The 13,761-nt window shown below is 46.1% G+C and overlaps 1 protein-coding gene across 1 annotated transcript in view; it reads right to left on the bottom strand.

Moving 5' to 3' along the window:
• Positions 1-7,175: 7,175 nt before the first annotated feature.
• FGFR3 (fibroblast growth factor receptor 3) overlaps positions 7,176-13,761 on the bottom strand; it is a 34,203-nt gene continuing 27,617 nt past the window's right edge. Inside the window, exons 11-17 of the mRNA XM_010577914.1 lie at positions 13,189-13,299; positions 12,841-13,031; positions 11,332-11,454; positions 9,588-9,658; positions 8,010-8,147; positions 7,438-7,543; positions 7,176-7,348 (exon numbers count right to left, since the gene is read on the bottom strand). Coding sequence (XP_010576216.1) covers positions 7,184-7,348; positions 7,438-7,543; positions 8,010-8,147; positions 9,588-9,658; positions 11,332-11,454; positions 12,841-13,031; positions 13,189-13,299 — 905 coding nt within the window. The 3' untranslated portion in view covers positions 7,176-7,183. The remainder of the gene's footprint in view (positions 7,349-7,437; positions 7,544-8,009; positions 8,148-9,587; positions 9,659-11,331; positions 11,455-12,840; positions 13,032-13,188; positions 13,300-13,761) is intronic.

Below are 13,761 nucleotides of genomic sequence, written 5' to 3' on the forward strand. Positions count from 1 at the left end.
GAGCTGATCCTGTCCAGCTGCTCATCCCTCATGGTGGTGCACAATGAAGGTGTGGTGGGCATCACCCATGTAACATCAGCACTTGACTGCGTGTTCTTCCCATGCGGAAGATGTGTACGTGTCACTCCAGGAGAGGAAGATGTTTGTTTTGGGACCCTGTAATGGAGGTGTGCAATGAGGCCCTATCAGTGCTCATTGAGTTTGTTCTTCCACAATGGCCTCAAGCACCATCACCTGTGAGTCTGCCATCTTCCGCAGGACAGAAATGGCTGAGGGAGCTAAACGCTGCAGGGAGGCACAAAAGGATGAAACCAGATCTCTCTCCTGTAATAACAAGAGATTACCTGCCAGTACTACTGAAGCAGGTTTAATTCCAGGGTCTGCTTGAAAACAACTTCTGCAAAGTCTAGCTGATTTTTACTTTGGGAGAATATTGTATTTATCTGCCTCCTCCATATTACTGGCGTGGAAGTGGAAGAATTGACATTGACTGCTAGAGCCAATAAATGGGTTTTCTGCCTTGCTGAGCAGACTAGATAAGTGTCTGATGGAAGGTCAGCACAGAAAATCATTTCCTGAACAAGTTATTTGCTGTATTGGGAAAAAAGATAGCTGTGGTGCTACACAAGAAAGACATGAAATGATTTCTCTTGGATTGTGTTCAGGCTTTTTTAGTAGGACCAGAGCTATCTCATAGAGCAAACACGCTGTCTTCTGGGAGAGTGGGAAGCTGCTGGCTGGATCCTTGTTGCAGGCAGCCATTTCGGGTGTGCACGAGCATGTCAGGAGTGCATGACAGCACTTCTCCACAGAGCTTTGTGCAATGGCTGTGCAGGCTGTGACAACTTTGCATTTGCAAAGTTACTCTCCAGAGTGGAGAGTTCCTTGAGGCAGCTTCAGTGAGGGTTTGTAGGAATTTGTCTGGGTTTTTTGCCCAGTTCTATCAGTCCGGCAGAGTCTTCAGAGGATGCGCTATGTTTTATATTACCTTTCTAAGCCTTGATTTTCTGCCATCAATACTTCAAGTTTTGCTCCTCTCCTATCAAGAGGTCTTGTCAGTATGAGTCAAAAGGCAGCTAACATCTGGAAGTCTCTGATTACCCTAACATCCACATTGACTTTGGCTCAGGGTGAACTGAACCCAAACGCAGTGCCTACCTTTGATGTAAGGCAGTGGTACCACATTCCACCCCCATCTCAGTCTAGCGTGCTCCTGATTTTCTGGCCAAATGCGTAGGGAGTGCATCCCAGTGCCATGGAGGTGTGGAAGTACCTAGCTCTGCTGGTGCCAAACTTTCCCTTGCTTTCACTGCTCAAGTTTGGTGCCCAATGCCTATTTGGATGTAGCCCTTGGTTGGAAGATGCACCCGTCTCTGTCCCATCTCCCTTCTCTCCCCTCCCAGCTGGTGTCCTTCCTCCTTGATGGCAAAGCCACTTTTGCCTGCACTGGTGAGGAACCTGGAGCAAGTCAAGGTTGCTGGGTGATGCGTGCAGACTTTGGCCTTTAGCAAAATCATTCCTGGGCCAATCCCACTAGCACATATGGAAAGGTACCTTTGTTCTGCTTGCATACTCTCCTTTCCCATCCTCTGGTCCTGCATGTTGCCAGACCCTCCCGCAAAGGGCCTGGGACAAGTGCAATGATTATGGTCTGGTCTTTGGTGGGCACCAGCCAGGAGAGCTGATCACACAGTGGTGCTTGTGGGCACAAATGTCCCTGCAGGGCTCAGAGCCAATTGTATCACTGCATGCTAAGGCACTGATTTCTTTCCTGGTTTTAGATAATAAGCTTGTTGGGACAGGGCATGATGCTTCTTCTGCTTGACATGTTGCCTACACCCAAGATGTTGCTTGTGAAAAACAACATGATGGTGATGAAACAGAGAAAATAAATCAAAGCTAATGTGGCTGAGAAAGTGGAGGAAGAAGGGCGTACAAGCAAGAGTGACAAATCCCTGTCTCTTGGTGAGCCCATGGTCCTGGGCCATGAAGCCCTAAAAAGCACTTCAGCACTTGGCATCTCCTCTGGCCATTCCCTCGTGTCCTCCCATTGTTAGTAGTTCTGCAGCGGTGAGCAAATCCGTCATCCGCCTTTAGATTCCTTTTTCATATCAACACAACCCATGTCTCCATATTCCCTTTCTGCAGGTTATGTAGCCTCTGGGAGGGATGAACTTCTCAGAGGAGTCCACCAGCAGGAGACACCTTCAAGAGTTTTAAATGGCACTGGCCTCAAGGAAACTTTGCTATTTTAGTTCTAGTTGCCATCTCTTACTGACACCTGCAGGGCTCCAGACTTTCTTCCTTTTGCCAAATCCTCCCTGTCTCACCATGGACCTATGACCAATGGGAATAAATCACAATTTTAGTAATTTGTTTGAATGTTGCCATGAAACAGGCCACGGTGGCCAGTGCGAGGCCCTATTTGTGTAGTCACTCACAGAGGAAAAAAGATATTTGTTCTGCTTTGAAAAATACCTCTTTCATGTGGAAAGGGCGTATGGTTTGGGTGGAAGGCTGTGGCCACCGAAGGGGAGGATGAGCTGTGGTGGGACATTCGCTCAGTGCCGCAGCCCAACTGAGCAGCTTGGCAAACGCTCCTCAAGATTGTTTTGCACGTTGCTCAATGCACATCACACACTGCAGCCAAATATCCATCCTCAGCTAAGAACTGGCTGCATTGTAGAGCAATTAAAGTAAAATATTACCCCCTCCTCCCTAACCCACAAGCAAACACTGCTGCAGGTGAAGGCCAGCAGAGGAAGAATGACATCATGAAACCCAAGAGGGAAAGCAAACATCACGCCAGCTCCATGCGCAGGTCAGCCACGGCACCAGGACAGAGACTTGCCTCTTTGTGACTTTGACTTCTGTGCTCTCTGTGTGCTAGGAGGACTTTTTTTGGGGCAGCTGTAAAGCACAGGTATGCTACACCCCACAGCTAACTGCAGAACGATCAATCCCTCTCCTGCTTTTCAAGTCCCGGTGGCAAATGGTGCACAACATCCTCACCACCCTGACATGATGAAGCCATTTCCACGTGAGCCAGCAAGAGGCCATTTAGCTGCGCTCCGACTGCAGCCCTGGAGGGCCAGGGATTGTCCCCTTGTCCCCCCACTCCTGCTGGGACAGGGCTTGGGGCTGGCCATCAAAGTGCATCCTTAAAGCATGAAACAATTCATTCCAGGTAGCAAGACTTCTCCTCCCACAATGCGATGCATCTTAGTAGTGCTCAAAGAATGTTCTTTTCTTACAACCACAGGAAATGACCTAAACCCCACAATTTTATTTTTTTTTTAATTCTAACAGTGGTGGTGCCAGTCCCAGCGTTGCAGATGTAACCTGCTCAGACGCGTGCACTCCCATGCCCAGCTACTTAAAACTACAAATGCCCGCTACTGTAGGCAGGCTATATGTAGGTAGATAAACGTGCATGCAGAAATCGAGGCGTCTGCAATCCAGTTCAACAGGATCACTTGGAAGAATCCATTAATATTATATGGAAGTGCTGGTAGGATTAGCCCAATGTTTCCCAAGCTGCAACATCCCCCTGCATCATCTGCTACCAGCAAAGCAAGGATTTCCTGAGCTCCCTTGCTCAGCCTCCCCAAAGCCAAACTTGGGCTCCCCTTGCTCCTTGGGAGCCGGGCAGGATGAGGTCCCTCGTGCCCATCCCACCTGGCGCTCGGTGCCCGCTTTCATGCACCCACCTTCTCCCTTTCCTAGCGGTGGGCTCCACTCGTGGACCTTGCACCTCCAGCAGCATCGGCAGGGCTGAAGGCAACGGGAGACGTCCTGGTCTGGATGAAATCCGTAACACGGGTTTAACGAGCAATTCCTGCCCTTGTGCTATTGCTATACGCTTAATCCTGTATGAGAGCGGGGGTTAAATACCTGCATGCACAAAATGGCTTGTGTGGATATAAACATACCCACTAAGAAAGAAATAATACTGCTCTTAATCCAAAATTGTTATAAATTTATTATGCATATAAAACCTGTGCTGGCCAGGACTCACAAAGCAGCACTGTAAAAAATACCCCCTCCTGGCACTACAAATCCCAGAGACTAGAAGACTTATTTTTGCAAAGGACCCTCACAACTGGGAATAAATCCCAAAATTTAACAACTTGTTTATTTCTTTTTTTTTTTTTTTTTTTGGTAAAAGTAAGTTTGCCATGTTAACAAAAGCAGAATAGTTTTATTTAGTGTTCATCTCACACCTTTGACAGCTGCAGCTGTCAGGCACAGAAATACAGTATTAAAATAAACTGAACAGAGTTGCTCATTGAAAAAAATCACACTATGCAAACCTGTGGATTGTAACATCAACAGTATAAAATGTAACAAAATTGGAATTTTTAATTTTTTTAAGCTTTTAAAGATAATAGTCCAGGCTATAAAACTATATAAGCATTGAATAAGAAATGTTAAAGTCAACAAGTCTACAACAGATACATCTTGTAAAAACTCAATAAATTATATATATATTTATAATATCTAGTAACATTTGAAATCATGCACAGTTTTGTACATTTTCTTTTTTCAGTACAGGAAAACTCAATGCTTCGAGTACTTGGAATGTACACAATTAGCAGACATTTGTAAGAAAATACCAAAAAATTCTTTTTTATTCCAACAAAACAAAACAAAACAAAAAAAATCTATAGAAATCTACCTTCTCAAACTTCCATTGAAGTAACCTCAAACTATAAATTATTTATTTTAGGATAAGGATTTTGTGGCTCTAAAAAGAAAAAAAAAAGTCTTAAAATGAGATGCTGTCATCCTGTTATTCTGAAACATTGATATGTAATATGCACCAGAGAAAAATGGAAAGAAAGAATTCAGGATGAAATTTGCCTTTCCTCTTCGTGGTAGTAGATAAAGTCTTCCGGACAAAAAAAACCCCCAACCCCAAAACCAACAACCCACCCACAAAAAAACCCCCAGCCCAAATCTCCCCCCTTGTCAGCTTGATCCACTCTAAAATTCCCCAGTTCATTCCTGTGCTTTTAAACAGCTGTCTGACATCGAGGAACAAAACAGCACAGCATTTTGAACACAGAAAATCAGGCATCACTGGCATTTTCCAGTGTGTTAGATGCAAAAGAAAGATGCAGTCGTTGCACCTCTCCCGCAAACAGTGTCACTCTTCTTCCTATTTTGCTCACATGGCATTTCTGAAGCCCAAAATACAACGGTACTGGCAAAGGGGAAAAAAAAATTACCCCACATCATCCAAAGTCAACATTTTGCTTTGCTGCATACTTGTTATTAAATTGACCACAAAGAATACCTTCATTTGAAAATAGAAAAATAAACACCCACGCCCCCTTAATGCACAGTGGTTAAACTGATGGAAGAATTCTTGGCCCTGTTTTTCTGAAATATGTAAAAATCATCTCTCTGCTGCTATTTGTTTGGTTTAACCACTGGTGATGTATTGAAAAATAAACTTACCTTTGCTCACTGCAATCCAGGATAAACTAATAATTTTTAATGAATACATATATATATATATATATTTATAACATTAAATGTAATTTGTTAAAGGACTGTACATCTATACATTCTTTCAATATTTCCCATAAACACAAAAGAAAAACTTGATTAATATATTTTTTCTCCATTTTTAATAAGTTAAAAAAACACCCTTAAGCTCGGTGAAATTTAAAGTTTACAGTAACGCTACGCTATTTAAACCGATGAACAGATATGTTAATGTCTATAAATAACTTTACAAATATACATGTTAAGGTACAATTTTTAAAACAAAACTGTGAAGATATAAAACAAACAAACAAAAAATCTTTTCTTTTGCCCAGATCAGTATATCCTAGATTGCAATGCTCGTATCTTGAGACTCTCTCAGTACTGCTTTAGGTTGCATTAGTATTATACATTCTTTTTTTTTAATATATTTATTTATATATATACAGGATATATTTATAGATATATACACAGATTCTCTGGAATAAACCTTTTTGATATAAGTTAAAGGCTCTTGCCTACAGGTACCCGTAACTTCTTTCTCCGAGTCACTGCACGTAGATGGAGCCAAACCGCTGGTGTCGAGGGGTGGATGGAGGAGCTGCTCCCCTCCCACTCACCCTTGGCAAGCAAAAAATATGCAAACCCCGAAAAGCAAGATTTTTTGTTTTCCCCCAAACGGCTGTTCCCAAAGGTCGGGATGTGGCTTGAGATGCTGTGTGGGCACGCAGGAGCCAGGTCCCCCGCCGCCCTCGGGTGGGTGATGCTCTCTTCCCTGGGGTCCCCCACGGCCACCGCTGGGTCTCTGCCTGTCCCTGGGGTCTGCTCCCACCTCGGCACGGCCCCATCGCTCCCAGCCCAGTGCAAGGGCCAGCGGCTGCCGAGCCCGGCCAAAGCACCGCCATTTCAGATGACTTGACTGTCTCTTCTTATTATTTTTTTTTTCCTTTCTCCATGACGATTTGCATTTTACTTAATTTTTTTTTTCTTCTTCCAAAAAGGATTCCTTCTATGTAGCTGGGTGGTATGATCATGAAGTTATAAAAATGACGACAACAAAAATATAGATATTTTTATAAATATATGAATCCCTGCAGGCAACGTGGCTTTTCAGCTCCACCAAAAAGGTTCATGTACAGATTGCATAAGCAAAGAATTTCTACATTCTTTACACTTTTTTTTTGTTTGTGTTTTTTTTTTAAAAAAGGAAGATTTTTTTTTTTTTTCTCTTCTTCGTATTGCAGGCACAGAACGGCTACTCTGGCACTCGAAATGCAAGCGCGGAGGCTGGGAGGTCAGCACCCCCCAGGTTCAACATTCTGCTTAGTAAAAAAACCAACCAAACAAACAAACAAAAAATGAAAAATAAACAAACAAAAAAAATCATATATGATAGATCATCTTGGCAAGAGATTAGTTCCTTCAGGCCAAACAGTGCTTCTTGACTTTTTATACAGCAAACTGGAAAAAAAACCAACCCAAAAAAACAACCAAAAAAAAAAGTTAAAATTTCTTTTTTTTCTTTTTACCCTGAACAGCTCGACAACACAAATCTCCAGGCACCACCACGCAGTTCCACTGGAAGATCCTGCACTACGGTTTCGTCCTTGGTGCCCCACATTCGCGCCTCCACGGGCATGCTGCCCGCCCGTCCGTCCGTCCGTCTGTCCATCCGTTCGGGGGAGGGTCCTCACGTCCGGATGACGCCATTGCAGGGCGGGTGCTTGGGCAGGCAGGGCTCGTCAGGCAGCAGGTCATGTGCAAAGACCGAGTCGTCCCCCGAGGAGCAGGTGCTGTGGGTGTCCTGGCCAGCCGGCGAGTACTGCTCGAAGGGCACCGAGAGGTCCAGGTACTCCTGCCAGGGCGACAGACCCATCAACGTTGGGTGCCACCCGCCAGGGACCGAGTCACCCCTCCCCGCGCCCACCACCCCGCCACACTCACGTCGGTGGACGTCACGGTGAGGACCCTGTCCAGGTCTTCCACCAGCTGCTTGAAGGTCGGCCGCTGCGAGGGGACGGCGTGCCAGCACTCCCGCATGATCATGTACCTGCGTGAGGGGAGAGGGGACTGTCACCCATGGTGGGGGCTAAGCGGAGCCCACCCACCCCCAAATCACCTGAGAGAACAGCTCTGGCCAACGCAACTTCAGCCATGGTGGCCTTGATGCATGGCCAGCTGGGGGGGGCAGGAGGAGGAGGGTTTTGTGGAGCCACGCTCCTCGTTACTGATTATCTCATGCGTGTCTGAGCTCTCAAACCAGGAGGAGGCCCTGTCCTAAAGGTGACACACTAGAGCTACACCCCCAACTGCCGCCCACCAAACGAGGGCAGGCATGTTACGTCGCTCGGCAGTCATGAGCTGAGCCGACATGAGTAGGGTGAGCCTACCTGGAGATGGCCACACAATCTCACAGCGGGGATGCCCCAACAGCCCAACCCATGGCCTGGGGTGGTATTTGGCCGCAGAAGAAAGGGGGAGCGGGGTGAGGAGGTCACCCCCCGCCACACACTCACAGATCGTGTGTGCAGTTTGCGGGTTTGTCCATCCGATGGCCTTCCTTCAAGAGTTTGAAGAGCTCCTCAACGGGAATTCCCGGGTATGGAGACCCTCCCAAAGTGAAGATCTCCCATAGTAGCACTCCAAAAGACCAGCTGGAAACCAAAGAAAGATCTTTAAAATTCAATGAGGTTTTTTTCCAAGCCCCCCCCATATCCCCTCCCCACCCCGCTCGGCTTTATTTCTGTGCAGCCATGCATAGCTAACAAAGTCATCAATAGCATGACTAATTGCCTAGGCCATTTTTACTAGTTACTTGGAGATCTCTGCTGATCCAACTCAATAGCAAAGAAATCCCAGGCACCAAGTCTGAAATTGAAATGAGCATTTAATCAGATAGGTGACAGCCCATCTATCACCCCCAGCTCTTTGTTAGGTCTTCCACCAGCTCCACTGAATGGAACAAATCAAATTATTCATGCACAGCTTCACTGAATTGCAGGCTTGGAACCACAGGCCACTAATTGTGCAAGCTGATACCAAAACTTGCTTGTTACAACACTCATTTCACTGGCCAAGCTGGGAGAAAAATACCCCCACAAAAATCAGCAGAGCACTAATGTTACACACTCCAGTCTCACAGCTGTGCTCTGGTTAAAAGTCCTCTTTTTCAAAAATATCTTTTGCCTTCTTCATTTTCTTTTTAAAAACAGGGATTATCTGTCTCTGTTTTGCTTTCATGCACGCTCGCTCTCCCGTTCTCTAGCTTTGATTTATCTGTCATGCCTGCTGCAGCATTACCTAAGCATGGAAACTATGATTTAAGATCAATAAAAGCCAAAGTATGTGAAAAATACAGAAATAGAAAAGATTAATTTGTCCAATTGCAAGCGGCAAGCCTTGGGGAGCAGGCAGGCTGGCTGCTGAATTACTGTAAAAATGCCATTATCAACCAAATATTGAAATAAAAAAGCCGGTGTGCATGCTGGGCTACTTCAGCCCTTGCAAAGTTCAGATGGGATACAGATTTACCACATAACGCGGGCTCTGCTCTTTGCTTACCGTGCAGAGGCACCAAAACTGACAAGACAGGATTAGGAAAAATAAAGGCAAATAAATGAAGTGGCAAAATTAATCTGTGAATGTATTTGTTGAATAGTCTCTGATCAGCTACTAATGGCGGACAGAATATTTCAGGCTCATCCCATATACTCAACTGAAGCGTAACTGTCTGGGGCAAAGCGTGAAGGAAGCTGAAAGTAATTTTTTTTTTGTGTGGAGTTTTTTTTGCATAAAGTTTTTTCACTGCAGCATGAATCACCTCATCTATAAATTGGACAAGAAATACCTGCCTGCCTTCCAATAATTTCTCAGCAGCTCACTAGAGAGCCTCGGATGAAAGCTACTAGATAACCATAAAATAAAACCGCGTGTGCAAAGCTTCAGCTTGGAATCGATTCCTTTGCTTTTGCATCCCCAGGCACCCCAGCATTGAATGAACCGTGCACGTGCTTAGCAGTATGTTTGTCTTTAAGATATTATAGGTGTTGATTTCCCTGTCATTTTATTTTTTTAAAAAGTGTGGGTATGCTTACACATCGCTCTGGTGAGTATAGACCCGGTCAAACAACGCTTCTGGAGCCATCCATTTCACAGGCAGCCGACCCTGTAATTAGGAAGACAATGGGAACATCCCATCAGCATATTCCCCCAGCCACATCGGCACCATCTGAATCTTCTTTTCTAATCCAGTTTGAAACATTTTCATTAACAACCTCATCTGCCTTCCCGGTCACTGGGCAAAGCAGTAGTGGCCACATATAAACAGATTAGAGCATTTGATCCCTGGATCTTTGCTGACAATCTTTGCAGTAAATGCTCTCTGTCGAGGACTGTACTTCAATGCCAAGGCAGGTTTAACATATCAGAGCATCTAAATCTTTGCATGGGAACAGCATCCATTGCTCATAAATGCAGCGAGCTCTGCAGCAGAGCATGGGACAACTTTCCGTCTCTTTGGTTGGAAGAAACAGGTTGACTTCAAGTCCAAACCTGGCTCAGGCTGAACTTGAAGGGCAAGTTCCAAGAGTGAAGGCAGCAAGGGCCAAATCCTGTAAGAAACAAATCCTTATCCTGCTGGAGGCTAAAGGAGGAGGCCTCATCCCAGGTTTCCAGGGGAACATCCTACATCAGGGTCACAAACATGGACTGTCACATATGAGAAATATGAGATTAGAAAGACTAGATTAGTCGTAATTCTTTTGGGCTTTGCTTGGCCCCTGGAGGGAGTGAGAAAGGACTGTTTCGTTTTTGAAGCATAATTTGGCTATGGGAGGGCTTTGTCCTCTTCTGACCCACTGCCTCACTGGGGGAGACAACTAGAGATGGGACATAGGCAGGATGCATAAATGGGATTATGCTCTCAGCTGTCCAACACAGCTCAAACAGGGAAAATCCATATGATTTACAATTAAAATTCCCAAGAATTTTTATTAATTTATGATTAGGAAATCCTGGCAATTAAGAGACATTTCTGATATGATATTGGAAAGGCTCAGTATGGGCATGGTAGGCTTTGTAGGACTGCTCGGACATTTAGACCCCTTGCTCTTTCAAGACTGTCAGGTTCTGCAATACCCTCAACCTCTTCCACTGCCATCTCCACACGATGTTGTAGTTGTGGCTTTTGCTCTTCTGCTGCAGAGCACTGGGACGTGCTTTGTTCTCTGCAGTGTGGTGGTGATGGGGAGGATGTCCCATGGACTGCTTAGAGCTCAGCATCTGTTGCAGGGCTTTGAATCATGATACAAGTTGTCTCTCTAGCCCTTCGTTCCTAAATTAATCTCTACAGAAAACATAAATGGCTCCAGGACTCAGCCGTTGGCAGTAGAGTCAAGGAGCTCAGTTGTGAAAAAGAGAAATGCATGAAAGCCAGGTAGCTCCAGGAATACACATAGTGACATTCCTCTGTCAAGGGCTCTGGTGGGACCAGAGGTTGGCTCCTTGGGAACTTTATGAACAGTAGCGGAGCAGACTGGAAAGGGTTCCATTCCCCTTTGGTAAAACCCTTGGTTTCTCTTAGTCTAAAGCCTTCTGGCCAGAGCTGAGACCTCACGATGGCTGCTAGCAGCAGCAGTATCTGTGAGGAAGAAAACGGATGGTGGGTGGACTCCTGGGACCAGCCTAACTACAGTCCCTCACTAGGTGAGGCCACCGGCAGATTTCTTCCTCCTAAGCCCTTCTAGAAAGGGAGATATGGCACAACGGCCACTTGCTGTAGGGATGGCCGAATTCCCTGCCAGAAGGAGAACTGCATGTGCTTGGCCGCTCTGTACTTACATTGGTGGTTTTCTTGTAATAGTCGATGTTGTGAACGTCTCTAGCGAGGCCAAAATCAGCTATTTTCATCACATTGTCTTCAGTGACTAACACATTCCTGGCTGCCAAGTCACGATGAATGCACTGTGAAAGGTGAGCAAGTCAATAAATAAGGGCTTGTTAGTTGCTCGCGCCTGGAACCAACAGCACCGTGTAGTTTATGAGCTGCCGTTTCATTGACTCCCAAGCTCATAAAGCTGTGGGCACTGCTTAACTCCTCGCTTTCTGTGTCACTGCTCCATCATGCATGCTCAGTGGGAGCCACCTCTTAGCAACACCTAATCGGTAGCCTCAGCGCTGACACAGCCACGCATCTTTTCTCTCCAAAGGGGATGCACAGATGAGAAAGCCAACCCTTCTCTTCTGTGGGCGCTTAGTGGGATGTGAAACTGTCTTTCTGTCCTGCTTTTTCCAGGAAGAGGAGTGCAGGTTGATGTTTGAAGGAAAAAAATCCTCAGATCAAGACATCCCCAAATACATCCAAAATACATAGACTCCTGCACTGGTTTGGGTTGGAAGGGACCTTTAAAGGTCACCTAGTCCAACCCCCAACATCACAGCTGTTACTGAGAAAGAAGCTAAATTAGCCTGCACTGTGCAGAAAGGGAGTTCAAAGCCACCACGAACCATCCACCCTGAACCGCAGTCACAGGATGAACACATCTGACATCTGAAGCTGAACTGGCTCTTGCCGTAGTGCTCCCTGCCTGCAAAAAGAGGTCACGCCGGCTGGTGCACAGCTTCGTGAACGCAAAGCCTGATTCTCCACTTGCTGATGTCAGGGTAAATCAGGACTAATCCCAGGGTATGATGGAAGTGGAAGCAGCAGCCGGCGCAGTGCCAGCAAAGTGCTCCCCCAGGGAGCATCCTGGGCACAGCCACGCGTCGAGCCAAATCCAGTCAGCTCCACTCCCACCGAGCCTACGCGTGCTGGTGACAGCCGCAAGCATGGAGCTACACCCAGGATCCCAGGTTCCTCGTGAGTGCTCTGCATCTTTAGTGATCTCAGAAGGGAGATGGGGGGACAGGGGTGAACACGGCTCCTGACTGTTGCCTAACATAACGTCTCCCACAGTGGAAGCTCACAACTCGGTGTGATGCTCACGACATGACCACTGCTGCCCAAGCTTCAGGACTGCCCGTCTGAAAGACAGTAGAGGTTGAATTGGTGAGGACAGGCACTGAGGTCCGGGTTGCTTGTGCCTTTATATGCATTTGGGGGATGCTAACAGGCCCGCAGTGAGGGCTGTGCAGCTGCATGGTTCATGGATGCAGCCAGCATATGGGAACTTCTGCATACGGATGAAGCCTCCAGCAAAAAACCCAAGGTACTTCATAGGGAAAAATCTGATCTCTAAAGAGAGAAGCCTGCCATGCTTTGCCTGAGATTGTCCTACACACACAGCATTGCATGCCTTTGACCACTTGGGTCTGACCGACTCTTCTACCAAATGAAGTTTCTCAACTCACTTTCTGAGATGCCAAGTACTCCATGCCTCGGGCCACCTGGTAGGCACAGGAAACCAGGTCTTTAAATGTCAACTGCTCCTCGGGCAGCTTGCAGGTGTCGAAGGAATAGTCCATGCCAGGTGGGCGACGTGCCCTGAGGTATTCCCGCAAGTTCCCCTTTGATGCATATTCCACCAACACGTAGAGCGGTCCTGCAAGCAAGAGCGCATCAGCATCCAGCGGAGGAACAGCTGACCACTGAAATCTCATCTGGGACATTTTGGGCAGCCAGTGAGTAATTGCACAGAAGGGACTGTCAAACCTGAGCCTCCCGTGGCCCTGCGAGCACTGGGCTGCTTTGCTACGTACCATCCTGCGTGCAGGCACCGAGAAGGTTAATAATGTTTTTATGCTTCCCAATCATTTTCATCATTTCCATCTCAGAGACCAGGTCAGAAAGGTCCTTGTCTGTGGCATCATCTGGACAAAGCAAGAAAGGAAAACAAAAAAATGTCAGGAAGAAAATAAGTGTTTTGGGAAGCAGTTAATACAACTGCTGCGTAGCCACGTGGGGCTTTGATGGGGAAACAGTATTCAAAATATAGCAGTATTTGTTTTTATTCTACTTTGGGAAGAATCAAAATGAAAACCTACTACAACAAAAAGATAAAAAAACAAATGGAGATAAATGTTCATATGGAAATCAATAAAGCCTTTCACCTTCTGTTTCATCCTGGTAAGTATTAAAGAAAAAAGTCAGTTTTGGTACCTGGGATCATTTTGGTTTTCTTATTTGTTTCCCTCCCTCATCTCCAGGGGCAAAACATTAAGGATGGTGGAAGGTCAGAGTTGGGAGAGGGGCTACAGGAAGGAATGTGTTTTTTTGCGTGGAAAGCTGCAGTTTTTCTACAGAAGTAGAAAAATGGGGGAAAACCTCCCCAG

Source organism: Haliaeetus leucocephalus, unplaced genomic scaffold (assembly GCF_000737465.1).
Source record: "Haliaeetus leucocephalus isolate CR32 unplaced genomic scaffold, Haliaeetus_leucocephalus-4.0 Scaffold51, whole genome shotgun sequence".
Taxonomy (NCBI): domain Eukaryota; kingdom Metazoa; phylum Chordata; class Aves; order Accipitriformes; family Accipitridae; genus Haliaeetus; species Haliaeetus leucocephalus.